The 27,751-nt window shown below is 41.6% G+C and overlaps 2 protein-coding genes across 6 annotated transcripts in view; one reads left to right on the forward strand and one right to left on the reverse strand.

Annotated features, from left to right (window-relative positions):
* Positions 1-37: 37 nt before the first annotated feature.
* STARD5 (StAR related lipid transfer domain containing 5) lies at positions 38-5,038 on the forward strand. The gene is made up of 6 exons (XM_033070929.1): positions 38-156; positions 274-323; positions 422-554; positions 1,893-2,010; positions 3,006-3,099; positions 3,617-5,038. Exons 1-6 carry the CDS (start codon positions 67-69, stop codon positions 3,762-3,764), a joined length of 633 nt encoding a protein of 210 aa, XP_032926820.1. The 5' UTR covers positions 38-66; the 3' UTR covers positions 3,765-5,038.
* A 671-nt stretch (positions 5,039-5,709) lies between these two features.
* The window catches only part of IL16 (interleukin 16), a 42,237-nt gene continuing 20,195 nt past the window's right edge, over positions 5,710-27,751 (reverse strand). For 2 of the 5 annotated variants that reach the window (XM_033070950.2, XM_033070953.2), the window contains 19 exons: positions 26,140-26,276; positions 25,341-25,473; positions 23,679-23,772; positions 23,098-23,228; positions 20,032-20,142; positions 19,541-19,655; positions 19,264-19,337; positions 18,957-19,170; positions 17,835-17,952; positions 16,568-16,700; positions 15,742-15,829; positions 14,542-15,017; positions 12,826-12,967; positions 10,491-11,574; positions 9,776-9,959; positions 9,483-9,584; positions 8,544-8,796; positions 7,541-7,666; positions 5,710-7,300 (listed from right to left, as the gene is read on the reverse strand). In XM_033070950.2, coding sequence (XP_032926841.1) covers positions 7,107-7,300; positions 7,541-7,666; positions 8,544-8,796; positions 9,483-9,584; positions 9,776-9,959; positions 10,491-11,574; positions 12,826-12,967; positions 14,542-15,017; positions 15,742-15,829; positions 16,568-16,700; positions 17,835-17,952; positions 18,957-19,170; positions 19,264-19,337; positions 19,541-19,655; positions 20,032-20,142; positions 23,098-23,228; positions 23,679-23,772; positions 25,341-25,473; positions 26,140-26,276 — 3,909 coding nt within the window. In that variant the 3' untranslated portion in view covers positions 5,710-7,106. Of the gene's footprint in view, positions 7,301-7,540; positions 7,667-8,543; positions 8,797-9,482; positions 9,585-9,775; positions 9,960-10,490; positions 11,575-12,825; positions 12,968-14,541; positions 15,018-15,741; positions 15,830-16,567; positions 16,701-17,834; positions 17,953-18,956; positions 19,171-19,263; positions 19,338-19,540; positions 19,656-20,031; positions 20,143-23,097; positions 23,229-23,678; positions 23,773-25,340; positions 25,474-26,139; positions 26,277-27,118; positions 27,222-27,751 lie in introns of those variants that run through there. The other 3 variants (XM_033070954.2, XM_033070952.2, XM_033070951.2) reach the window with 3 other exon arrangements.

Genomic DNA, 27,751 nt, shown 5'->3' on the forward strand with positions numbered 1-27,751 from the left:
TCATCGGCCCAGGGGCGGCGCGGCGCGGGCGCTCAAAGCGGCTCCGCAGGGCCCTGCCCGCCCGCCATGGACTGCGTGGGGCGCGCTGAGGCGGCGGCCGAGCAGCTGCGGCTCTACCGGCAGGACCCTGGCGGCTGGCGGGGCTGCCGCAGCACGGTGGGTCCGGGGGCTGGCCGGGCTCCTGCAGCACGGTGGGTCCGGGGCTGTTGAACGCGGGCCGGGAGCCGGCCTGGCCCGGCTCAGCCCGAGCACTGAACGCTTCCCGTCCCGCAGGGTGAGGTGGCGGTGTCCTGGAGACCCTCGGCGGAGTTCGCTGGCAATCTGTGAGTAGGGCTCGCTGCCGGGGCGCGGGGTCCTGCCCGCGGTCGGTGCTGCGGGCAGGGTGGAGCAGCGCCGCTCGGTTCCGTTCCGTGCCCCGCAGGTACAAGGGAGAGGGGATCCTGCCCGGCAGCCCGCAGAACGTCTGGGAGTGCATCAAACCGGTGGCCGGCGGGCTCAGGACCAAGTGGGACCAGAACGTGAAGGACTTCGAGGTCATCGAAGCCATCACTGATGTAAGTTCCTTAAAAACTGTTCCGGCGAGATTTATGCAGCGTCGGGCCTTATGAGAGAGCCGATGTTATGTACATGGAGATAGCAAGTCTTAACTTGTACCGTGTTTCTGGATCAGCTGAATGATGCTGGGATAAGAAACCTTTTTTCTTTTTCTTTTATTCCTTTATCCTTTTCTATAAGTTATATACATTTTATTGACATATATATGTTTATAGGTAATAGTTTATCTTTCTGAAAGGAAAATAATTTTTGGCTAAGTACTGTGCACTTAAAAAATGCTAATGTATGACATATACATACGTATAACTCTAAATATGTAACATTAAAGATTCCTGCACAACATTGTCGTTAATGCTGCAAATCAAGCTAAGCATGATTGTTTTTAGGAAGCTCAGTGTGAGGGAAGAGGAGGTTTAGAGGGTACATAGAGTTAGATAAACAGTGAAGCATTCACGTCATCAGCCATCAGTTCAGGGCCCATCTTTCACCATGGCAGCAGTGACGCTCTGCCCTGCACATCACACCCTGCCTTCAGCTGGCCTCAGCACCGGCTTTGCATCTGGCATTAAATGGAGATGCTGCACTTGGAGGAGACAGATGAGCAGGGCTGTGTATGAGCAGCAATTTCTGCTGCCACACTTGTACAGTGGCATTCCTGTTTTTTAAAATATGTCAGAAAATTAAAAGGACATTGGATTTACATCCCTAATCTGAAGTGGTTGTATGTGCTCAGAGGCAGCCAGGTGCAAGCACAACCAGTCTCAGAAATGTTTGTGGAAGTTCCAGGAAGTTTATTTTTCTTGGGGGAATCCTATAGGCATTTAGTATTCATTATAGACAACTTCAGGAATGCTGCAGCCTGCCACTTGAAATTCACAGCCTTGCCAGCACCTACCAGCGTGGTAGAAACTTCTGTTTTGGGAGCCAATCAGGGAAGTAGATAGTAGCGTTAATGTTTGTGCAGTGTAACAAACTGGGTTACTAAGTTGTATCCTTACTACACAAAGAAGTTCTTTTTGCTAGAGTCCTGGGGAGGACAAGGGTTTAAACTGTCCTGTGAGCACAGATGTGCCAGACTTCCATTTCAGCATCCCTCATGGGGTCTGTCCCCTCTGAACATGGAAACAATGCCTTGTTACTCAGTTTTTCTCCTGTCCTTGATTGATCATGGTAATGCCTTTAAGTGTGCTGATTGACATTTTGTTCAACAAAGAATGTAAAACAAATCCTTGATGGAGTTTAGAAAGTATAACTCAAAGAGTGCCAGAAAGTACAGGGATTTTTCTGCTGTACTTTTGAAAACATCAACTACCATCACGCTGTTCTGTGATTTCCAGACTGTGTCTATATGCAGAACCACAACCCCCTCAGCTTGCATGAGGATTATTTCACCCAGGGAATTTGTGGATGTAGTAGTAATGAAGCAATACGAAGATGGGACGATGCTGTCTGCTGGTAAGGCACTTGTATCCTGAACAGGTTCATGTTACATTTGGAGATAACCAACAGCTACTGGAAACAACCATAAAATAAAAACTACCAGAAATAAACATAAAATTAAAACTAAGTAACAAGCTGTTCAATAGTTGTTGACCTGATCTTGATCAGAGGAGAAAATAGTAATCTCTCTACATTGTTGTTCACAGAGTATATAAACAATGTTAACACTCAGATAATGATGTGACCTATGGTTTGTTCCCTTGCTATGGTTTTGAGATTGAATAAGTGTTTAATTTACTGTTAAATTCTGGATTATTTTGAGTGTTTTTTGTTATTTTAAGAGTTTAAAGGACTTTCTAAAAGGAGTCCCATTTAGGCTAAATCCTGTTTTAACACCTTCTGCACAGATTTCAGTGAAACCATTGAATAAATGTACCACTCTTGTATGTCTGTGAAAACAGATAAGGCTGGTTTTAAGGGGCTGCCACTGTATGTTTATTTGTTTCTTCACTTTCATTCTGTTGTGTAACTGTTACAAGTTTGAGCTTCTATTGCCCCACTTCGGGTGTCCCATTTTCCCGTCCTGTTCAGAAGAGTATTGTCAGGAATTTATGTACTTGCTGGAGTGCAGCTTTTCGGCAGCCAAGGGATGTATCTGTGCGAGGTGGATTTGTTGGGAGTAACCCAAATGACCTCTCAAGAGGAGCAGTGCCGTCACACAACATGGGCTCGATGAAACTGTGTCCAAGTGTCCATGCTTCCTCCTTCAGAGCTCTGTAACAATTGCTTCTAAATTCAGCACTTTTTATTTCCCTATTCTAAGACCAGAGTGTTTCCTTCTAATGGTCTTCCCTGATCACTTGTCAGCCCCACACTGAAAAGGTTGTACTGCAGTTCTTTTTAAATACGTCTTAAATAGTGAGTGTGCTTCCCATCTGGAGCTTTGTGTACAAAGGATTCTCTCCTGTCTTCTGGAAGAATGACACTTTCCTTCATGCTTTTCCTTTCAGCCACCAATGTGGAACACCCACTGTGTCCTCCTCAACCAAATTTTGTGAGAGGTTTTAATTATCCCTGTGGCTGTTTCTGCATACCTGTTCCTGGGTAAGAAACAATCTGTTTGAATGTTACAAATTCTAAAGCCCTTTTTATCCATTGTGTGATGTGTTTATGTGCATGTGACCACATGTGACCTGTAACCTCTTGGCAATGATATGTTTCTGCTTTCCCAGTAATCATTATGACTGAGTGCCCTTCTTGTTCTCATTTTTGTGCAATGAATTAGTTTCTCTTCATTTCCTAGAGGGAAGTCTTTAATGTTACACAGACTGTTATCATGGTGCAATTCTCCCTGACCTCTTGAAATTCAGAAATTAAGCAAAACATACAAGTATGGTCTTAATTTTTGGCAAATGAGTCTCTGGTTGATTTGGCATAATTCATAGACAGAGTCATGTAGCTAATTAGGGTCTAGATTTGTTTTGTAGCTACATTCGCTGGAATTTGTCTGTTTAAAAAAAAAGCTGTTGGAAGTATCTATTCTAATACAAGTAAGAGTCACTGAGAAGTTCTTAATGCTCTTAAACCATGGGTTATAAAATCTCTTTCATTGTTTTTGCAGGGAGCCAGACAGGACTGAGCTGCTCACTTTCTTTCAGACGGATCTTGGTGGCTATCTTCCCCAGACAGTGGTGGATTCCTTTTTTCCATCTAGCATATCTGGATTTTACAGCAACCTGACCAAAGCTGTTAAGGCATTAAAAGCATGACAGGATGAGTTGCTGACATCACCAGCTGAGAGTAGGAAACAATCTATCAACTTGTGGGTAAAAATACAAAGTTGGCCTCAGGGCTTTTCTATCTGCTAAGATAGAAAAAGATGACATGAAACAATGAACTGAGTAGAATACATTATTAAACAGCATTTTCTACCTGACTCCATGCAGAACAATGCATTCTTATGTAATATGTAATTCTTCACTTTAATGATTAGAACAATATCACACCCGAGGCTGGAAGAATCCTGGAGGCTGCATGGTCAGTGTCTGTGAGGTGAAGCATTGCTAGAATCCACTTAGCACCACAGCCAGGTGCAGGTCAGCTCTGTTTGGTCTCTGAAGGTCCCTGAAAATTCCTGTGGAAAAATGTTTCTCTCCCAAAAGAAGATGTATCACACTCCTAGAGCTGCTGAGATGCCTCAGTGGGTCCAGCCTGAAAATTATGAAAGCCAGAACAAAAGGAATTATGTAGAGGATTTCACTTGTTTGTTCCAGCACACATCAACATTGATGGTAAATATGCCTTAAGTGCTTTTTTATTTTTTAAGTCAAGGTCCAGGAGTGCTAATCAATGCACAAGTGTGTGGGCTGGCAAATAGACACTCTCCCTTTCCCCTCTCTGGTACCAAAATCAGTGGTTTCACAGTGTTATGACACAAACTGAACCGACATAGAGGCAATAAATAAAGAGGATTAAGCACTTTACTTGCCATTTTTTAAAAGGCACATGAAATTATAATTTTAAATTCTATTTGAATGTTTCTTGGTTTCCTGTGTGAGAGGTTTTAACGGGTAAATAATCTTTTCATTGGCTTTGCCTTGACAGGCCACAAGGATGTTATTTTTTTCTAAGACTGGTTTGCCTCCCAACACTACCTTGGGAAATCAGCACCTGATTTTGTATGCCAAGGTGTGTCCATTTTAAGAGATATCTATGGTGCTGGTTGCTGCAGGAACATCAGACCTTTCTATGGATTACGTATAATTAAAAAGTTTAATTGCTGAGTGAGGAAGTTAAATGCAGGTTGTGATTTTACTGTGGTGACTCAATTATTTTACAAGGTTTATATTCTCTGCTTTCTGTCCCTGTGTGTTTTTATCTTTGGTGTAGGGCATGGACTTGCACAATAAGTTTCCCACTGTAAACCTCACCCTATGGACTACTTTTTCAAGGAAAGCTTTTAGTCCAGTCTCCTTTGTATACAAAGATGTAAAAAACTTGTGTGAGTGTGGTGAAATAAATATTTTTTTGTGCTACATCTTAATGTTTTTCCTGAATTGTCCTTTGAAGTGGTTCCTCACATACCTGTTCTGCCATCAGGGAAGCTGAAGAGCTGGTTAGAGCTCCAGCATCTCTCTGAAGTTAAGGTAAGGAGAGGGGAAAAACCTTCCCTGGTGTCCACTACCTAGGGAAGAGGTGTTTTGGTGAGAACACTCACCCTCAAGATTCTTTGCCCTTGGTTGGTCTTTATTTCCATTTGCTGCTTTCTATACTTGGGAAGAATAGTAAGTTCACTTATACGTACTTTTGTAAGAGTACTGGAGTTGTTAGGCATGAATTATAATATCTTGGCAAGTCTTGCCTGGATATCATGAATTTAGTTAGCAGAAATTGCAAGAAGCTGAGGCTGCCACTCATTATTTCTGCTAGTAACCCAGATTATATTTGCTGATAATGTGGCTTCTTATTAGTGATTGATTTTTTTTTTTAATTGCTTGGAGCAATAAAGGTGGTGAGAAACTTCATGGAATAACTTAAGAACTCTGTTTCTGAGTGCTGTACAACTTCTATCCAGAAATTATGAGTCCTTCCCATTGAGCCTTCTGCCCTGCCAGATTGGAGTTCAAAATTTTTGGCAAAGATTTTTATGTAGGTACTAGTTTAAAAAAGTATAAAAAGATTTTCTCTCACATTTTTCTTATTTTTGTTATTATCCAACTAATAAAGTTTTTGTTTTGAGATAGAGGTTATTTTTTGGGAAAGTGCTCAGCTGACTAAGTGTTTGGAAGTGTGGAGACAGATGGCTTGTCAAGAATGTGCTTTCAAGGATTAATTTACAGTTGTCTTGAGAGAAAAAGCCAAGCAAGTTCAATGCCTGGATTTGATTAATACCTTCTGCCTATCCTCCTTCCCTTTCTCTTAATTTCTCTTTTTGAGACATTGTGTTAATGGAAATGCATGGACAACAGCCCCTGAGCTCCTTAATTTCTTCCTGGTGAAATGAGGTAACTGAAGAAGGGTACAGAAAATTCCCATCTCTGGGAAGGTGAGCAGCCAAGGACAATAACCAGGTCAGCCATCTGGCTCTCAGCTGGGGAGTCACTGCTTCCATCCAGCCCTTGCACCTCTCCCTCCCTTCAGTGAAGCAGGTCAGAGAAGACCAAGCATGAGCCCACCTTGCCATAGGTACCTGTGCTGCTGTGGAATTCTATACACTGCATATAGGAAGCAGTGTATGAAGAATAGGTTTGTCTCCAAATTATTTAGCCTTTCCAGAATAAACATTTCAGGTCAGAAGTACTTGGATTCACAATTACTCCTGCTGCTACTGTCCCTTGCAAAATTAACATGGACATTTAAAAAAGTGTTAGGAAGTAAGATTTTGTTCTGAGCAGCCTTGTTATTCTCCTGCTGTGTAGTCCTCTTGAGACTTCTGGCCAAAGGAGGGTTAGGAAAACTTCCACTACATGACCCTTAGCTTCCTGCCTCCCCTTGGAATACCATGAGAACCTCTTTCCACCCTGTGTTTGCCTCTGCAGTTGAGATGGCTCTGTCAGCTGCTGTAGAAAGTCACTTATACAGGTTCTGGCTGTCCTGAATGTTCTGTGTTTTTAATAGGAAAGCTGGAATTTTCTAGGGGATATCGTTTTGACACACAAAACTGCATCCCCTTTCTCTGCCCTACCCATTCTCTAAGGTGGTGTTTAGTTTGTAGGCTTGTAGACACATTTCTTGTTGCTGGGAAGGTAAGGTGGGGCACAGGACATGGAGAGTAGCACTGAAAATTTAGCACAGGATCTGCTTTTTGATACTTGCTAATAGATTAAAATAGGGTACTACAGCTGTCACATATTTTATTACAACCAGTATATTATTAACAAAGTCATTATTTTATAATTATATGCTTTGTAACATCTGTTTCTGGAGCTTGAAATAGGAATCATGCCATTTCCTGCATGTTTTAGTTAATCCCAGACAGCTTTCTCTGTAACTGGCAGTAAGATCCAGTGTACTCCTCACGGGTGCTTTCTGAGTATCTTGCTGTGCCAGCCAAGTGCCTGCAAGTAATAAAATCCTTTGTTTGAACGTTGGCAGTAGTGGAATCCCTCCTCTTACAAAGTTTCAGATGACTTGCTGGTAACAGAGCTGCGATTCTTCCTCTTGATGATGGCTGTGATGGGCCCATCAGGTAATGCCTTGATTACATTCCATGCCTCAAAACGAGTGAGTCCTTGCATGGCAGTTGTGTGCACTTGTAGGAGCTCATCACCAGGCTGAACAGGGCTGTCCTGTTCCAGTGCAGTCCCTGGGGACAGAAAATGAATTTCCTTTAGTTCATTCAGCTTTAATGGATCTTTCACTTACTAGTGAATGGATCACCAGCATGTTTGCTATAAACCACCTGGTCCCAGCAGGCAACAAATTGCTGGTACCAAACAATATAATGCTGCATTTGAAAAAAATAACATTTCCATAGCTATAAAGCAGCAGTCAGTTACAAACCCCACAAGTCTGCCTGAGTTGGGAACTTGTTAAGTGTGTTTACCTTTAAATATCCTGTTGATGATGATGGGTTTATCTCCCTGAAGAGAACCTTTCCCTCCTTCCAGACTGAATCCTAAACCAGCAGGTGTTTTTTCTAGAGTTACAGTGCAGATTGTATCTCCAGTGGCTGGAAACAAATGGAAAGTTACCACATGGACAGGACGTAGTCTAAAAAGCTCAAACATCTGTTACAAAAAATTAACTTTTGGATTGTTTGCAGAGGTCTTATAACCTGCCAAATGAAAGAGAAAACTAAAGCTTTAAATTTCTCATTTTGTCATTTTAAGGTCCTCTGGGAAGCTGGGGAAAGAAAGATATGTTTGAATTAATGGGAGAATGGAAATATAAGACATTTAAGGGAATTGCAAAAATCTGTTAAATGAAAAAAATCTAAGGGAAATATTTGACTTCATATTAGTTATGAAGTTGTTTTTGACTACAAGACTGCTAATTTGCATTATGGAAATACACGTCTTCAGATCATGCTTTAGAAAAAAAAAACAAAAACCAAACCAAATCACAAAACTATTCCGACAATGAAATATTCTGCAAAACCCTGACCTTGCTGTGTTTCAGATGCAGCCACCTGCTATATCAAACAATAGCACATTGTTTGTTCAAACTGAAATTCTCTTTCATGGAGAACAAGTCTTTTAACAATATTAGAATAAAGAATCACTGTTCACTGAGTTGTCATTATACCTTCAGTTAGATGTGTTGCTACAATAACCATCTTTGTACATCTACAGAAATTCACGTAGAGGATCACACTTGGGTTTTTTAAGGAGTTCTTTTATTTTACGAATTAATTATTTCTTTCCCTTTTCAAAAAAGTTATTTCAAATATTTCAATGTCTATTTAAGGAATGTTTTATTAACTGTGCTGTCTTTAATCAGGGTTCACAGACTTATGCATCTACTGCTGGTTTTATGAACACCTGGGTTTCAGGTGATGAGTAAATACTTATCAAGTGGGGGCTGCAAGATAAGGCCACTAAACTTACCAGACTCTTGTGAGGCATCACTTGCTACTGATGATGTACTAGAGCTGATTGAAACATTGAGGTTTTTCCCTCCATCTTTGGATTTTCTGGTGACAACAACAGCTTGTCTGGGTTGCCGGGCCTGTCGCATGATTGCCGAGGCGTCACTGTGAGTTGCACCTTTCAGAGACTTCCCATTAATGGAGAGTACTTCATCTCCTTTCTGAATAGTGCCTTCCTGGCAGGCCAGTCCATTGGGAAATACTTTGTGAACCTATCAGAGGTCACCAGTCACCACACACACACACAAGGGAAGAGGAATAAAAGGATCACTAAAGTCACTAAATCCCTTAGTTAACATTTTACACCGTGTGCATTTTTCATTCTTTGCCAGGAACAAGTTGCTTGTATCACATTTCTGGATGGAGGACTGAATCCATTTGCATGGAGAAATTCTCTGGTGCACATCCCTCCTCGTGCAGCCAGGGGAGCATTTTGGCCCTGGTACCAGATGGCTAAAGCCCTGCTGCCTGTGCTCTGTACCTTGCATTTTCTGCTTCCTGACCCTCCTGCAGCTCTGTTCATGAGAGGAAGGAGGTGTGAGACTTACCTCTTAACTTCCAGACCCCTGAGGTGTTTTCACCCACCCCACTTCTCCAGACCATCCTGCCTGGTATTGTATAGGCATGTAAGATGTTGGTTATTTCCTGCTGAGGGCTGTGTGTTCTGCCTCAGCTTTCAGAGCTGTTGGGGAGGAGGTGCCCAAAGAAGCAGGAACACCTGGAGAGACAGCTCTGTGCAGAAGGAACCTGTTTTCACCCACTATGGTCCTTCCAACCCTATCAGTACAGCTGCCTGCTTTGATTATCTAAAAGCCAAAAACTGTAATAGAAAACGAGTAAGGTATGTATTTTTAGATAGAACATTGATTTGGCAGTATTTTTTTAAGATGCTACTTACAGTTACCACTTTGTTTTCTAGATCAATGCCCCCTGCCAGGCTGAATCCAAGCCCAGTATCTTCTTCTTTATGCAGAACTGTAACATGAATATCATCAAATTCCTAGGCAGAGAAAGAAATAAAGTCAAGAACTTCCCAAAAGATATGTCACAATGATTGGAAAGTCTGTTGTAATGAGACTTAGTGGCATAAGCATAATATAAAGTTGCAAAGATTAACCAGACACATTCACTCTACAGCTTTCTGAAAATCATGCACAAAAGAGTGAAAAAAAAAAAAGGCAGCATATTTACCTTTAAGGTTTCTTCATCTAGGGCTTTGACTTCCTCTATAAGCTTTGCCAGCTCCTCAGGGGAAAGCAGAGAGATGACTGACTGCCCCGACACACCGGATGCTTGAGGTGAGCCCTGATCCTGTTTGTCTTCCTCCTTCCCTTTGTCTGCCAGGCTCACCGTGTATTCTCTCAGCTCTGAGAGGCTGTCCCATTGTGACAAGAACAAAAAGAAACATTATGAGAGAACAAACCCACTAAAGTAAGAAGTAATTTTGGAACAGTCATCTCTTCATCTTATTAGCATGTAATTTGGGTAGTAATTCCTACAGCTATTATAAATATAGGCAAATGGAAATTAATAATGTTAACCTAAAGGAAGTAGAATCCATTGTATAAAAGAGTAAGAATAATTTCATGGCCTCAGGCAAAGACACTTAAATCTGCTTTATCATGGAAATAATGCTCCTTAAATAGGAGGATGTTTGAAATATGTATGTAATACATATTATGTACATACATATTTAATTAATACTAATACAAAAAAAAATTAATACAAATTAAAAACAAAATTTACAGTCATGAGTCATTTAACCATTTTACTCTAAAAACCTCTTAATTTAATCTGTACTTTACTTCTGTGTGCTGCTACCTTAGAACTTTAATCTGTCAGCGAATCAGTGCAGATGCTCACCAATGCTGATCTGTAAATCTGAGTTTTAAATATGCTCTCTTACTTTAGGGAAAACCCAGTGTCCAGGTGATGATTCTCACTCGCAGGTGAGATGGAAGTCCCATCCTCCTCCATGGAGGACTGAGATGCTGTGTCCAGAGCTTCCCATGAACTGTTTCCAGAAGAGACTGGGGACTGAGGAAGGCAAAGCAAGGATTTCATTAAAGCAGATGACACCTGGCTGCTGATGGAATAGATTTTGCTGCACTTATCATATGGCTTCATTATCTCACAAGCCTGGGCAGCAGTAAGAGGGAAGCTTCGTGACCTTAGGCTGTGTGCTTTTGCTACTGACACAAGATGGGAGTTTGCACTGGCTCCTGGAGTTAAGAGCCTTGATGAATTCTCAGTGCTGGCATTGCTGCTTTTCTCTGAGCTGGTTGCAGTACTCTCCCTGCGAGAGGAAGTTCTGTCCAGGCTCTTTGTAGCCGTGGCCACAGGTGGCTCTTGGTGGCTGTTTTCACCATGTTGGAGGAAGGTTTGGTTTGAGCAGACTGCAGCTGCCTCTGCCCCTGCTGCAGTGGGAGAAGGTTCTTTCTGCACCGATGGTTTTGGGCTCAACCTTCGGGGGGGTTTTTCAGGTGACTGTGGAGCACTCAAGGATTCAAATGAGCTTATTCTTTGCTTTATTGATGATCCTCCAGGAGACCCACGAGATAAACTGGATTGCAGTTTTTTGCTGGAAATACTGTCATGGTTGGAAGGGCTTTGGTCTGCCTGTGGTTTTAGATCTGAATTTGCTTTTCTCAATCCTTTCAGACTTTGGCGGAACCAGGTGGGCTTAGGTGCAACAGGAGGACCCTTTTTCACCCCATCATTTTCATCTGCTTTTAGCACTTTGGAACCAACTAATTCTGATTCTGATTTCTTCAGAACTGTCTCTGAGCTGCTTCGATTTTGATTCTCCTTTTTTTTGTCTGTGCCAGGTTGCAAATCTAAGTGGACGTTGTTTTCACTCATGGTAGGATTAAATAAGCTTTTTATGCAGTCAGAAATTTTCACCCAGGGGTCTTCTGTTGTATCAAGACTATAATCCACCCGTGCTTGTCTTTTAAGTACAGGCCTTTGTATTGATGAAAGTGGAGTCCCTGTAATAAAGACATTGATTATAAACAACCATCTGCTTCTCCCTCCCTTCTCATTGCATCATTATTAATTCATTAAGCTTGAATTTCATTCAAGCCTCTGATAGATTTTTTTGACGTTTCTAAATGTTTAAACTTTTAAAAAATTCATAACACTTGATCTATAAGTTCTGAATCCAGACACTGAAATTAACTGAAAAAACAAGGCTCCTGCACACTTCAATACAAGATGGTGTTTTTAAAGGGTTTACAAATACTCAAATTCTGGGGTGCTGAAATCTTGATACAGTCTTTAATAGCTAAAATAGAAGTTTAAAATATTTTAAAATAGAAGTTTAAAATTGCAATGTTGTTTGCAGCCTAGAAAAAAGCTGGTGTTACAGTAAATTATTTTAAAAAACATTTTTTATTTTCTATATTTATATCTTACTCTAAAAAGGCTATCATAGGAAGATCTTTGATGTTTATGTTTCCTCAAACTTCCTCAGGCATTTCCAGATGATTCTTCTGATAAATAAAAACTTGATTCTAATATGGGAATATTTTTTACTTCACAGTGCAATTAAGCATTTTAATGTTAGACATGGCGGAGCTGCTTCTGTTTGTTCAGCTGTACAGGTACTGTTTTCTGCTTCAATGTGAACTTTTTTTTAAGGCAACATTTTAACTTTTTTAATGATCTGAGCCATAACTTACAGTATTACATAAGCCTTTATGTTGTAAGAGATCTCTTGAGATTGTCTTGTTCCTTTAACAGTAAGTTTCCTTAATTCTAACTAGCACAGCAGAAAAGTAACATCAGTGGTTTGTACCATTGCAACACTAGAGCCTTGAAATTCTACACAGAAATATCCTTTAGAAATGCTAAAATTAAGCTTTAATATTAGATATTCAGTGTAACTAAGGAGTATCATCTGAAGAAATGCAGCAATATTGTCCCTGTCCATTAACAATTTTTACAAAAAAATTATCCTATGCTGCTTTTGATCTAATTTCTCTTTTTTATAAAGAGTAGTCAATATTTTTTTCTAATTAAATTAATTATCTCTTATGCTGCTTTTGATCTATTTTCCCTTTCTTTACAGAGATAAATAAATGATTTGAAATTTCATCTGTTCACCCCAAAATTTACAGATATGTTTTGAAGACTACATTTAAAGAGAAAGCGAAGTCAGCTCAATACCCATTTTGGAATCTAAACTAAATACTATATATTTAGCTGGGGAGAAAAAAAGTTCATTGAATTAAACATACCTAATTTTTCTTTTCTTTCTTGATCTCTGCCCACTGGAGCAGCACTTGTGTGTTCCTTATCATATGCTGTAGGAGAAGTGGTGAAGAAACCGTGGGTTACATCAGTTTGATGTCCCTCTAGCATTGGTTCTCCAACTTCCTGCTGAACAAACAGGAAAGAGAAGTGTGTCAGAATACAATTATGCAAACCACACTATATATGAATCTGAAAAAATACATTAATCTGAAAAAAAAAAAAAACAGAAACCCCATTTAAAATTGTGGTATGCAGGCCTCAGACTGATTAGTACAAAATTTGTGGGGAATAAAGTTTAAAAAAAAATTAAAAGCACTAACAAAACCTTCTCTAAATGATCTGAAATACATTCTGACAAGAAACTTTCTCTCTTGGGTATATACAGACATACAGACTGTCTTAATAGAGGAAGCTGTCTTCCTGAACAGACCTTGATTTTTCATGGATTTTATTGATCTTAAGATTTAGTTTCTTCTCACTGTCATTTAGAATGAGTAAGTATGAAGAATAAGAAGTTGCAGGGAGTGATAAGTTCAACAAGTACTTGTTTCCCTTTATTTTACTTCTGAAAGTTGATTTTCCAGCAGTGGTTTCTACTCAGGGGATGGTAAAAGTGACCTTACCTAAGATGCTTAACTTAATTTTCTTGGATATTAACATTATATGTGGATTTAGTTTGCTCTGCACAATTTTGTATTGATCTTTGCAGCTTGGGATCTCTTGGGGGGAGTGTTGTGGGGTTTTTTGGCTTTTTGGGGGATGGGTGGTGTTTGGGTGTTTTCTTTCTTTTTGTATTGTTTTTTGTTTTTTGGTTTTTTCCCTTTGTATTGCACTGAGAACAGTTCATTTCTACTGGCATATTACTAAACCTGGGGAAAAGAGGTTTCAGTTTTAAACAAACCACAATTTTGTTTCAACATGCAGCTCTCACAATCCTTCACGCTCATGCAAAAGTGAAACTCTGTGTTGTCTTAGATAAGGTAGGGAACTGAAATTTAGTAATGTACAAATGTACACTGTTTTCAAATACTGTAGCTCATCAACAAATATGTATGTGCACCACAGTTTAAATGGGTTTTTTTAATACCTCCCAGTCTCAAGAAATGTATTTGAGCCCAAAATTCCCTGCTGCACATAGTGTTAGTGCCTTCTTCCAATAAAAATCCACTGCTGAAACAAAAAAATTACTGTTTCATGAGTACTTCATAAATGATATGAGTCTGTGGCACAGGTAGTTGGGGTCAGCCCCACCAAGCTGGCATCAGAGGCTGTGTGAACCCCTCCAGCCCCAGCCTAGGGCATAGCCCTGGAACCAGAGAGTGCTCCGTACCACAGTGGCACATGCTCATGAGGAGGGGCAGGGACTCAGATTCGTTCTTGTAGCTGCTCTCACTGGGATTTTAACCCAGATACCTCAGTATGGAAGATTTTCTTCCATTTTTTGTCTTCTTCAGACAATTCTCTGCCTTCTGACTTTACTTAGAACATAACATTTTGTACCAAACTGGCTTCACTAAGATACACATCTTATTTTCAAAACAGAAGAGCCTCCTCATCTTCCCCCAATTCTCACATGTATATACATTTTCTCTTTCTTTCCTACCCTTCTTCCTGCTGCCATGCAAAGCCACTTTGCCTTCCTCCTTCCCCTGCCTCACAAGTATGCAGACATGAGAAAAATGTTATAAATTTTACTTCACCTGAACACTTGTGGAAGGTGATGCAGCCACTTCTGATACAAGCTTTCCTTTTCTGTCTGCATTACCCTGGTCATCACATGTGCAGTCCTGCTTGAAGTATTTCCTTGGTGGAGGTTTGGGCTTTGATGATTTTGGTTTTCTAACAAGGATCTCGGATGACTTCTTAGCGTTTTGCAAGGCTCGACCGCCTTCGCCACAGGTTGGAGGGGAATTTTTTCCTGAATTACTGGCAGAGAACGAGTCCAGCAGCCCAGGTTGCTGGGTGATTGGTACATCTACACTGTGCACTCTTGCTTTCAAGTCTGTGAGCTGATGCTCAGCAGCAGTGGGACACGAGGCGCGGGGGTTGTAGCTGCTGTCGCTGCTGGAGCGGGTCATGAGGCGCTGTGCCCTGCGGCTGCAGCACCCCGTGCTCCTGTCCATGTGCTTCTCACAGGGGTGCCTTCCGTGCCAGCTCATGTCCAGCCTCTTAACACCTGCAGCAGGAACATGGTCAAAATGTCTGCTCAGTATGTGTAAAGTGCTCGCTTTTAAGATTCTGCTGGTGAAACGTGCAGCTAAATATCAACCTTGGTGGATGCAAAGGTATGATTTGTGCATTGAAGGTTTGTAGGGTCAAGAATCAAGCTACTGAACACCCAAATAACATTTTCCCTATATACAGGGATGTCACCACTACAGTTTGGCTGATGATGAGTGTTACCTGGTGGTCCTTTAGAAGACACTCAAAGGAGTATCATTCAACCCATTACTGGGAGAGGATGTCATCATACCTGAGCTGGGCAAACAGCTCCAGCCATGACTGCACATGCCTTTCCTCACAAATAAGGGATTGACAGGATTTGTCCCTAGGACATCACCTTCATTGTGCAGTTCCTTGCTGTCACAGTCCTGTCACCTACAGACAGTTGTTGAAAAGCTCTAAGCAGAGTTTGTGAATTGGAGAGGATGAGCAACTGTGAGAGGAAGTTTGCACAAAAAATTGTTGTTGGTAATCAGACAGACTTGGTCTGTTCTCATCACTGGTAATGTATCATTGGAGACATGTTAGGAAGGTTTTCCTGTGAGGTTTTCGCCCCTTTCTTTCTTTCTGCTCTGGGTTACTTGACTGTTCTCAAAGATTCTAATACAGCATGTACTCATCCTTGACATCTTTAAGTCAGAATTGCCATGTCTCAGTGAGTGTATTTATTCCCTTACCTTCAGTACTCCATTGGTGTCTCTCCTTTCCAAATCTGTTGCTTTCCACAGCTTGTGCAACAGCTTCTTTTAGCTGTTGCTCAGACACCTAGGAAATATCATGCCATTTTACTCTCATGAGGTGAGTTAATTGCACACTTTTATATTTATATATATCCCAGTATATTTGAAGTATATCTATGGATGTGCTGTTTTAGTGGCTGTTTAGGTAAAATGGGACCTTTCAAAGATAAACATTCTTTTGCAGATTTCACTAGAAGTGGAGTCCTGGATTTACCAGTATAAGGTAATTCAATACAGAATAGTTTATGTAACAATTTAAACCTGATAATAATTTATATAGTATTTGGTGTTAGGAAGCATTTTTTAGAAAAACCTTGCAAGAATAAATCACTGTATTTTAATATTAATTTAATTATAGATATTGGCAGGGCAAGACCTAGATTTTAATTACTGAAAGACAAATGTATAAACATTTATTTCTTTTTGGGGAGGTATGTTCCTTCATTCAAGTTACTTACTTATTATTTTCAATTCTTTCTTACATAAGAACTATGTTTTGGGTTATTCCTTAAATGTTATTTCTGTAATTCCCTTGTTCACTGCATAGAACCTCATGTAAGACTGTCACCAGTGGTCTTCAAATGTTAAATGATTCTGCTTAAGAGAGTGCATATCCTAGATGTTTTTGTGTACAGTGATGATCATAAAGAGATCAGCATCATTGTAGTCAACATTTTTCCACCTGTATTAGATCAGCACTTGCTCCCTCTTAGTTCTCAGTACATGCTATATTGAAAGGCAGAAAGAACACAGACTGTGCTACCTGTGGTTCAGGATGTCTGCTAATAATGATTTGTACTGCACCAGGATCACAATGGCTTAGCACAGCATAAACTTCATTGAGGGTTGTATTTTGTACTGAAGTTTCATTAATTTCAAGAATTTCATCTCCACACCTAGAGAGATATTAAAAAAAAGAGAGAGGATGTAAACAAAAGAGATTTTCTCCTGACCTTGTCTCACCCACATGAAAACATACAAAAAGCAAATTCATGAGGACAAACTCTAGTTTGCTTACAGATTAAATCTGTCTTTATGTCCTGTTACAGAAAGTGGAATGGGAATGAGTTGGATGTCAAGGGGTTTTGATCTGCCATGTTGCATGCAACTTTCTGCATGATCAGCTGTGCACACTTGGTGTTCTTTGTGCTGTCTGCAGCTCAGCTGCTGCTTCCACCTACACCTTCCTTCCTTCCTTTCCAGTTAACATTTAACTTTTCACGTCTTTGTATTATGTTAGTACTATTTAAGGTCAGAAAGGATGTTATGTTTCTGCTACATATGTAAATAACTCGTTAAAAGAAAAACTCTAATGACAAACTATCAAAATCTACTAAACTGGATCTTTTCCAATTGAAATCCAAATTTGGCTCTCATGGAAACTGAAACTGCCTTGCTGTTCTAGTTCTCACACATATTAAGAGCCTGACTGAAGGCACTGATTTGTGCAATGCAAATATTCAAATAATTTAACACTATAGTTTTTCCACTACAGTATTAGAGAGGAGAATTACAGAACACCTAAACTTAAATCAAAAAGACTTCACTGAAGCTGCTGTATTCTGTTCAATTCTCAATATGTTCAAAAATCTCTGAAATTGAATTTCTACACTCTCACTACAGCTCATTTCAGCAAATCTGTTTTTCTATTGGGCAAGAAATGATAGAATTTGAGGAGCTTGTATCAGAAAAAAATCTAGTGCTCAAACAAGCCAAGTTATGCCATATGTTTAGGTTTTTCCAAATGCTTTCTCATTTGTAAATCTCAGTAGCAATGCTACAAGCTTGTCTAAGACCATCAAAGTTAGCCCAGCTTGGGCAAGAGGCAGTGATTCCACTGGGTTGCTGTGTTTTGGGAAATCCCACATACCCTGAAGACTCATGCTCCAACCTGAGAATAGCACACATGCTTTAAACTCCAAATTCCCAGAAATCAATATTTCACCCTGCCCAAACAGGTCAAAAATAAACCCATAAAATAGATCAATGAGAAACTTGTGGCATAAGACAGCCAGACTTTCTCATCCTACCTGAGTCTCCCATCCATATGTGCCACTGAGCCTGGTGAGAGGGTGTGAATAAAGATCCCTGAAATACACTGGAAGTGAGGGATGCTACATAACCCAATTCCAAGGCCAACACCGGGCTCTGAAAGAATCAATAATAATTTTTAAAAGACATAAGAAACAGTCAAAGCAAACCATTGAAGAAACTTTTTGAAAATTAATTAAATTTAGTTCTTTTTTCTGCAGAGATCAGAACCAAAGTCTCATGTTCATGAATGTGCACACTCAGTATTTGTTGCTGATTCCACTGCATTTTTCTATACCTTCTATTGTTTTATTGTGGGGTTGTTCTACTGTGGGGCTTTTGTCTCCCTCATGATTAAAGCGTAACAGATACTATGGAAGGCAGGTTTATTTTGTAAAATATCTGTAATTACAGAAGAATTCAACTGACTTTACAGGGAGACAGAAGGAAAAAAAAGCTAAAATTAAGACTACTGTTAGATATATCATTTCAGTCCCCTCTCTGTTTTATAGAATACAGCTAAAGATTTCTGTGAGTTTACCCTCTTTGCTGGACAGTCACTGATGTCAGATCCCATACTATGTGTTTGGTAAATCACTGGTACCTCACAGAGGCTTTGCTTTGTTTTTTGCTCTGATGTTCCTATATTTAAAAGTTTATTTCATTGTGCCAGTGGCTGTTTATAAATAGAAGGTGATGACAGTAGGAGAGGAGGTAAAAGAACTACAAGAACATATAGATACTTACTTTATTTGGTTTTAAGCCTTTTCAAGAGTGAAATTAACTGCTTGCATAATTATGGGTAAGAATTACACAGTCTGCTTAATAAGAGGCATTTGTTGACAAGAGCTTTACTTTTTCACGTGAAGGATGTGAATGTGACTAATTCAGAGAAAGAAAAAAACCTCAATAATTGGCTCCTGAGGACAGATGGTATTCAAAATCCTGCTGTTGATAGATACTTGTTAGCACTGACAGACACCAAGATCTAATTTAGTGTATTAAAAAACTTAGCTCAGGAAAAGAATCAGGATAGTGAGGAAAGACATTCAGAGAGCAAATGAACAGTGGTTTGTCAGTCACTGCTTTGTTGGCAGTGCTCAGCTAATGTCAACGCTCACCTTTGTTTAGGGTAACTTCCATTATCACCCTGTCATTGGGCTTTGTAGGATTTAAGGAGAATGCTGCATTTTCTGAACTGAAAGAGCTGTTTTCCTTGGTTAGGCATGTACTGGAGCTCAGTGACTGACACAAGAGGGGTGACTGACAGCTGGAAGCAGAATGAGGTGTGCTGAAGCTTGTCCTGACTGTAAGTGTCAGAAGACCCTTTTTGGCCTGCTAGAAAGAACAGACAATGAGTGAATGGGTTGAGCTCACATGCACATTGTGTCTAAAACCAGAGGTTGTTCTGGAAGGAGAGTACATAACCTTGAATTTCTGTAAAGCATCATAGTGTGTTAATCCATGCATGGATTCTCCATTCAGTTCCAGGATTTCATCACCTGTTTTGAAAGAGAAAAAAATATATTACTATTAGTGTCTTGTGCAATAGGTTACATTATAATATACATGCACTCGAAAGGACTCTTGAAATGCAAAAATGGATGCAGGTATAAAAGTCACTTGTGGCTCATTTCAGCTTCAATCTGTCTTTCAGTGTCATTTTTAGGGAAGTGGGAAAAGGGAGAGAAGAGGTATTTCCCACCTTCTTGTAGCCTTCCATCAGCAGCAGCAGCTCCACCAGGAAAGATGGTTTTGACATAGATGCCTATTGGTCCATAAATGCTGTCTTTACCACCAACAATACTGAAGCCCAAACCCTAATTTATGCAAGAAAAAGTGTGTGAGAACCCATGTTCAGTCTCATTTGCAGTTTCTTCTGCATTACCTGCATGGGCAGTATTGTCAGTGGAGTGTATAATACATGAAAAAATAGTCAGTCACATTCTGGAGTAAGAGTAAATGGGAATTTCAGCAGAATCCCCTCATGTTTTGCTTATTGTTGGTTCCAATCAATTAATTCACTATTACATGCACATAGGAAGGTATCTAAATTATTTTTAAAATTTTTGCTTGGATATGAATTGGCAGCCCAAAAGTAGCCACGTTAATTCCTGCAGTCACTTCCCTGCACTTTGCAGATCACATTTGTGAGATTAAGTAAAACTCATGGCAAATCAGCAGAGCCAGTCTTACCTTCCCTTGTCCTTTCATCAATACAATGTTTGAAATTACTGAAGCCTGTGAGCCACAGGGAGTGTGTACAAGTTGTGCTGTACTTAGGGATCTAGATGGCCTTGAAAGTGCCTGTGAACATTAAAAAAAAAAAAAACAAACAACAAAACCCACAATTTTCTTTTATGCATAAGCAGAAATTCTTGAACATACATTACAGCAGCTTGTTTGAAATTTTCTTTCTTATAACTGATGGTGCTAACAATTCTTCTTAAAAAACCTATTTCTAGTTTTCACAACCCATTTGTTATTCAGAAAATTGCTGCTCACTGAATTTGTCCTGTAGAGACTAAATGGGAGAAAAATTAGGATGTTGGTCCTTGAAGTGGTGCAATGGCATGGAAAGACATTTGTTCTCTGGTTTGAGTCCCCATGCTAAAATCCCATTTGTGGTCATTAGGGGACATAAACAAGTATTATCATTTTTGCCTTCAAGAACTGAACTAGAATCAAGACATTCAAAATCTTTCCTTCATCTTGTGACTGAAGTCTTTATCTTGGCACATACCAAACCTGTTTTCAGCATTTCCCTCAAAATATGAATTTGTGCTGGATTTCCTAAATTCAGCCTCTGGGATTTGCCCCATTTTAATTAACTTTTAATGAAATATTTAGTGAAATATTTAATGAAAACCTCCTATTTCAACATGGAATTTGGTATTACAAGATAATTTAAGCACTGACAGAAGTTATTAGCCAAAGCTAACTATTCATGAAGTTCAACAGGGTCAGAGTTAATTGCACTCATTACATTTGAGAGAGTTCAACATTTCTTTCTTCTTTTTTTTTTTTTTTTTTAATGCAGCAAAGTGAAACTAACAGGTGTTGAAGAATGTGGAAAATCAGCTAAAATTTTGGCTTCTGCATATGCAAGAGTCTCAATTTTGACATGAAAACCAGATTATCTATTCAGTTTGGGATTGGGACAGGATTAAGAGGTAAGAAGGTGTGCAACACCAAAAACAAACTCTCCAAAATGCATTTTCTCTGTCAGAGCAGGGTGACTCTTTATTCCAGTATGGGTCTCTGAATCTGAAATGGGAAATTTTCAAATTTCTTTTGCTTCTGTGTGAGGAGGTGTATTTTTTATTTCTATTTGTGGTGGGTAGCAATACTCAGAGCCAGGATGCTGCCAAGGAGCCTCTTCAAACAGGCAGCACGTGCCACGCTGGAGCTTTGATGAGAAGGAAAGCCAGTGAATCCCTGAGCATCTGTCTGCGCTCAGATGTGGTTTGGTTGGGGTTTGTGCTCTGGTTTGCAGTTTTATCCTTCCTGTCAGAGCCTTGGGTCCCTCAGGGTGGGTGATGGGGCAGGAAAAGGAGAGAGCAGCAGGGAGGGAGGTGGGAGCTGAGGATGAGGAGCTTTGCCTCCATCTCCTCCTCCAGGTCTGAGCCTGGGGATCTTTGGCCATAAATACCCCAACCCTCTCCCAACCTCTGATGGGTGACTTGGCACCCATCTGGAGAGCCCTGGAGCCACTCTCCAGACTCCTCAACAGGGTGTCAAATCTGTCTGGGCCATGGTGAGTCCGTACCCGCTGTGGCCATGGCTGGGCCAGCACAGGCGACTGGGAGCTGGCGGCTCTGGGGCTGAGTGAGGTGGTGTAAAGCACCCCTGGCAATTTAAACACCCCACAGAACCTGCTGGGCAGGGGGAGGGAGAGCCTGAAGATATGGGGGTTTACTGGCACGGAGCCCTTCCCGCTGTCGCACCCCTCAGAGGGGATGTGGCAGAAAGCAGAGCGGGCAGAGAGGGAGGCCATGGCCTGGCCTGAGCTGCGCTCACTGCGGCGCCGTGCCCAGAGCGCTCACTCCCCAGGAACAGGGGGCTGAGATGTGGCTCCAGCTATGGCTCTGTGGCCTTCTGGCTGTCAGATTGTGTTCCAAGGAGGAGGGGAAGGTCTTTTGCATAGGATAAAAAGGATTCGTTACTTTGGGGAACCCGTGGGGTAAAAGACAAAGATGGCGAAGGTGCAACAACTTAAATATGGGGGAGGTTCAAGGGGAAGGTACAGATTCTTAGCAAATCGGAGAAATTCTGAGGAGGGATAAAGGGTAGGGTCCACAAAGGTATTATCCGATGAGGGAGGTAGGGGGACAAACTGGGTCACACGGACTAATGGGACATTGAGTTTTAGGGGATTTCCAAGGGGAACTCCAAGCAAGGGGCTGGCACAAAGCAGGATTGACAGGGAATTCAGGATAGATAGACAAGGTGGGTGGGAGAGTATAATTTTGGACTAAACTATTAGCTTGGGCAATAACAGAACATACCATGAACAAGAAACATGTTGCAGCAATGGCCCCTGGCAGGGCCTGAGGGCAGGCGGGTTCTGCTGCCATGGTCCTGCAGAGCCCTGCTGGGACAGCCTGGCTGCCATGGTCCTGCTGGGACAGCCTGGCTGCCACGGTCCTGCACAGAGCCCTGCTGGGACAGCCTGGCTGCCATGGTCCTGCACAGAGCCCTGCTGGGACAGCCTGGCTGCCATGGTCCTGCAGAGAGCCCTGCAGGGACAGCCTGGCTGCCATGGTCCTGCAGAGAGCCCTGCAGGGACAGCCTGACTGCCATGGTCCTGCAGAGAGCCCTGTAGGGACAGCCTGGCTGCCATGGTCCTGCACAGAGCCCTGCTGGGACAGCCTGGCTGCCATGGTCCTGCACAGAGCCCTGCTGGGACAGCCTGGCTGCCATGGTCCTGCACAGAGCCCTGCAGGGACAGCCTGGCTGCCATGGTCCTGCACAGAGCCCTGCTGGGACAGCCTGGCTGCCATGGTCCTGCAGAGAGCCCTGCAGGGACAGCCTGGCTGCCATGGTCCTGCAGAGAGCCCTGCAGGGACAGCCTGACTGCCATGGTCCTGCAGAGAGCCCTGTAGGGACAGCCTGGCTGCCATGGTCCTGCACAGAGCCCTGCTGGGACAGCCTGGCTGCCATGGTCCTGCACAGAGCCCTGCTGGGACAGCCTGGCTGCCATGGTCCTGCAGAGAGCCCTACTGGGACAGCCTGTTTGCTCCCAGGGGACTCAGCACTCACCGGGGCTCTCCCTGCAGGGCAGTCCAGCTGCTGGGACAGCGATTTTCGGTCGGCATGGAGGGGCTGTCGCTCCCTGAGGGGCGCAGCTCTGCGCGGTGCTGGGCCCTCCACGTCCCAGAACGGGCTCACACCTGCCAGGGGGCACAGAATTCACAAGGCTTGGACAAATCCACAGGCATGGCAGGTAAATGTTGCTCAGAAATGGTTTTCCCTCTGTAAATCTCTTTGTGAAGAGATTGATGTTTTCAGTTGTCACTTTGGGGATAGCCATTAATGTTAAATACAGTAAAAAGCAAGCATTCCCTCCAAAAAAAGTGTTGGCCTATTTAAATTGCACCATAACAAAAGCCCCAAGCCATAAAATGCAAACCTTATGGACCAGTAAACACTCACAACAGCCTGGCTGCAGGATATAGTGAATACAAAGCTGATGATTTTATGCATCAGCAATTCTTAGCTAAGGATCCCAGAATAAATTTGGACAACATTTCTTTTAGCACCATAGTACCATCACACAATGGGGGCCTGTGGTCTGCACTCACTGAGTTTTACAAGAAAACAGATTATTTTCTGCAACTTACTGGTGGAGTTACTGCGAGTCCGCTGACATGCAGCCTTACCGTGCAGGAAACCATTCTGTATTTCCAAAGGCCTTTCCTTACATGTTGTTGTTTCCTAAAACAAAACAAACAAAAACCCAACAAACAAAACCCCTTGCTATGCAAGAAAATTCCAAAGTGATCCATTCGTAAAAAACAAAATTCTTCTAATTTGGCTTGCACAGATTTCAACCTGAATCAAAAAAACGTAGAGCAAAATTCATTACCTGAAGTAATAGGAGGATAAAGGGGAATGAAGCTCAAAAGTTTGCTGTAAAAAATTATTAAAACAAGTAATAACATAGAAATACATCCAGCTCCTTAGACAAAATGAACAGAAAATTAATTGGAACCCCCAGCTGGTCTAGACAGATTAATAGTTGGATGGATGGGTAAGATACAGCCATGCTTATCTGATTTCTGCAGATAACTCATAATCTTCAGGTACTTGAACACCTTAGGGAGGTGTTGAATTCAAGAGGAAAATTCTTCAGCTCATCTATGCAGTGGTGGATAGATGTTCTGACTTCTGATTCAGATGGATGTTTTTTAGTCAAAATAGAATCTGAGCATTTGAAAACCTCTGAGGACTAAGTTTTAGAGTTTTCAAAAAAATCAGTACCTTCCAGCTGGAATCTCAGGTTGCTTTTGAAAATATGGCCCCTAATTCTAGCATTTAAAAACTTGTAGATAAAACATTCAGCTTTCTAAATCCAAGTTTTTAGAGCTGTTGGAAAATAAATGCATGATCACATCTGAATAACAGTCGATATTGGGAATAATTTCTGGATAGTTCCTACAAGTTCTGATTCTGTTTCCGTGACACAATTATTTTGATCCTGAGGGAATCCCAGTTAAAGGAAGAACATTACTAAATACAGGCACCATATGGAAACTGATATAAATAGAACAAAATGCCAAATTTTTGCTCTGTGATTTTCTGCAGGAGCTGAGACAGCCACAAGAGCAGCATTAGAGCATGATCTGTGTGTTCTAATCGAACTGGAGCCAACCAAGACTAACACTCTGTTTCAGAATCCTGATTTCTGGAGTTCTGTTTGGAGATACAAGACCTAAGGAATGCTAATTTTCTTCTTGGACAGCAGGTGGGGGTATTGCCAAATAGCAAAATTCTGCTAGGGCTTTCCAGTCCCATTCCTTTAGGGAAATCCTCAGAATAAGAAATACAGAGGAGATCCTTAAAGATTACTTTTAAAAAGGATTTTTCAGTGTTTCTCTTACCAGGCTAGCTAGCTCGAGAATTCTTTGCTATTAACTATAGTTCCTAGATCCACAGAACTTCTTTGTTACAGGGTCTGCTCTCTGGCTTCTTTTGGGATTCATGGATCTTAAATCCATTTCTACCTTTCTTCAACTTCTAAATGGAAAAATTAACATTGGCAAGCTGTGTGTTTCTAAAAGAAGGGTTTGAACAGCCCTTGCTGGAGTTTCCCAGGGCCTTGGCCTCCCCATAGCCTCTGTTTATCTGGGAAAAAGCTATGCTGAAAGTCACCAGAGTCTGACCACAAGAGGTTTTGGGTTTTGTCAGGAAAGGCAAAACCATGATCTTCTCAAAGTCTGATGAACAAATTCCCCTCCTCTCTAAAGTGAATGTCCAGTCACCCCAGAGCTGCTCATGCTTACTTTGTGAGCCATCATGATGTTCACCAGTCGTGTTGTTGGGGGAACAAGAGACTCAGCCTCCTTTCTGGACAGGTCTTTCAGTGAATGTGCATTTAGTGTTAACAGTTCATCCCTTGGGCTCAGGCAACCATCCCTTCAAGGAAAAAAGAAACATTTGTCTATCATTTCACACAGAATAATATGGCCCTGGTCCATGTGCTACCTGTCTCACTGTCTGAGGGGTCAGCTGCAGTTCTCCCTTTGCCTTGGCCTGGGCTGCCATGAGGTGCCTGGATGTGGGATACACCCCATCCCCTGCTAGGATTTTTTCCCACTGATGCTCTATTCTGCTTATTCCTGGTGATCCCTGGCTGCCTGGTGATCACACAGCTAACATTCAGGCAAGATATTCTTCCCTTCTCACCATCTTGCACTCGAGAATTGATCAAAGATTACATTTACTCCCTGTCAGGAGCCTTGGCTCACATTGCTTTTCAGTGGCCTTACAGGACTGATGCCACCCTACACTTTAACAAGGCATCATCATTTGAAAACCTGATGTTATCTACCCTCTCTGGTTCTTCCAGGTTTTATTTCTTGGTGTAATTGAGCAGCATTAGATCCCTGAGTGGTCGCAGATTTACTTTTCTAGAATCTTGACCTCTATCTCCAGCTGGAAGCAATGTAAGGAATGATTCCCAGCCATCACTTCTCTCTGGAGCTGAGCTTCAAGGCACAGCTTGTCACAGAAAGCTAGTTGTGCAAAATCCCTGCAAGCAAATGCCTCTGTAATAACTTGCTAACCCCACATGTACTGTACCTGTTTGCTGGGCCTGCAGCAGGCACGTGGCTGCCTGTTAACCCTTTCCAGAAAGATGCACATCTTGGACTCCTAGAGAGCTTGATTCCAGAGCTGCTGTTCCCTGATGTTGAACACAGCCTGCAGATGCAGCTGTCCTGATCCAGAAGATGAAAGGTTGCATGAGCAAAAATGGACTGGAGCTGTTAAAAGTTACTTACACTTATTCTGAGCCTTTTTAAGAAAGACACAGAACCAGGTTGCCTCCCAGGAGAACAGGAGCCTTTAACAACTGTCCATTTGAGGAAAAAATAATGGTATTATAGAGTCAGTGTTTTACAAAAGTTATTTTCCTTAGGACTTCAGTGGCTTCTGGCTATAAGAGGGAAGAATTACAATATAGTGTCCCTTTGCAGGAAGGGAAGAGAATAGATAACAGACTTTTCATAGTAACTGGATAAACTCTGTGGTAACTATTGTAAGAAAAGACAGGGAGGAAAATAAACACATGCCAGAAAATTAAGTGCTCTGGAAAACAGAAGAGGTCTGAATGGAAAATAAGTAAAATAAGTGTATACAAAACTCTAGAAGCTCCACCCCTGCTGCTGATTTGTTAAGTGGGGGCAGGGGACCAGAGAGGTCTGTAGTAGTGGAAAATTCTTTGTCCGTTCCAGACTGGTTGAAGTTGCTGTAGTCTGCATTGCATCTGGAGGACTAATTGTAAGCATATCTTTAATGCAGCTATGAATCATTAACACAGGCCCATTCAGAAGGAGAAGCAGTGCTTTGAGACATATATGGAAAGCAAAGAATGGAGCAACTAAGCACATGAAGCACAACATATTTGACTAAGAAATACACTCCGGTGGCACAAATGTGAACACCTGAAAATTCTAGAAAGACAAGGAAATCTGGAAAGTTAGCACACAATTTCTTTTCCATTTGCTTAGTATTTCTCCTGATTCAAGTATTCCCTTATTCTGCTCCCAGCTGAACCCACCTCCTCTGCCCTCGCCAGCCTCTCCATACTCCACAAAGTGAAGAGGGCTCTCAGTGTATCCTGGATCCAGGCTTGTTCCCAAGAGATTTGTATGACTGAGGTATAGATTTCTGAAGGGGAGGCAAATTTCATATGTTAGGACAGGCCACAAAACATAACAGTGGTCAGCTGTCTGTGTTGCTCCCAGGGCCCCTGGTCAAAGTGGCATAAACTATTTCCAGTAATCTGTAGTCCTCTGAGAGCACAAGGAAAGCTGTGTAGCCACTTTCACCATCAGCAGGGTTTCATTTCTGCCCTAGGCAGAGTTCATCCAGCCCTGAGGATGAGAATCATTGTGCTCCTTCACCACAAATCAATAAGGATCACATCATACCTGGGTGACAGCAAACATAAAATGCAAATTTACAGCAATGTCAATAAAGGTCATTATCTTTTAGGCTGACTGCCGAAGCCTGGCTCCCATTCTGAAATCTGCCAGAGTAAATCTAAGGCTGTGAATGAATGAAATATTTAACTTGGGGCCCTGCTCATTGCAGGCTGAATTCAGTAGGCAGTGGATGAGGGCTGTACTTGTATTGACTGACTTGTTAACTCTGTGGGTTTGCTTACATTCCAGATTGTCTGCCTTTAATG

This window comes from Catharus ustulatus, chromosome 12, assembly GCF_009819885.2.
Source record: "Catharus ustulatus isolate bCatUst1 chromosome 12, bCatUst1.pri.v2, whole genome shotgun sequence".
In the NCBI taxonomy this organism is placed as follows: domain Eukaryota; kingdom Metazoa; phylum Chordata; class Aves; order Passeriformes; family Turdidae; genus Catharus; species Catharus ustulatus.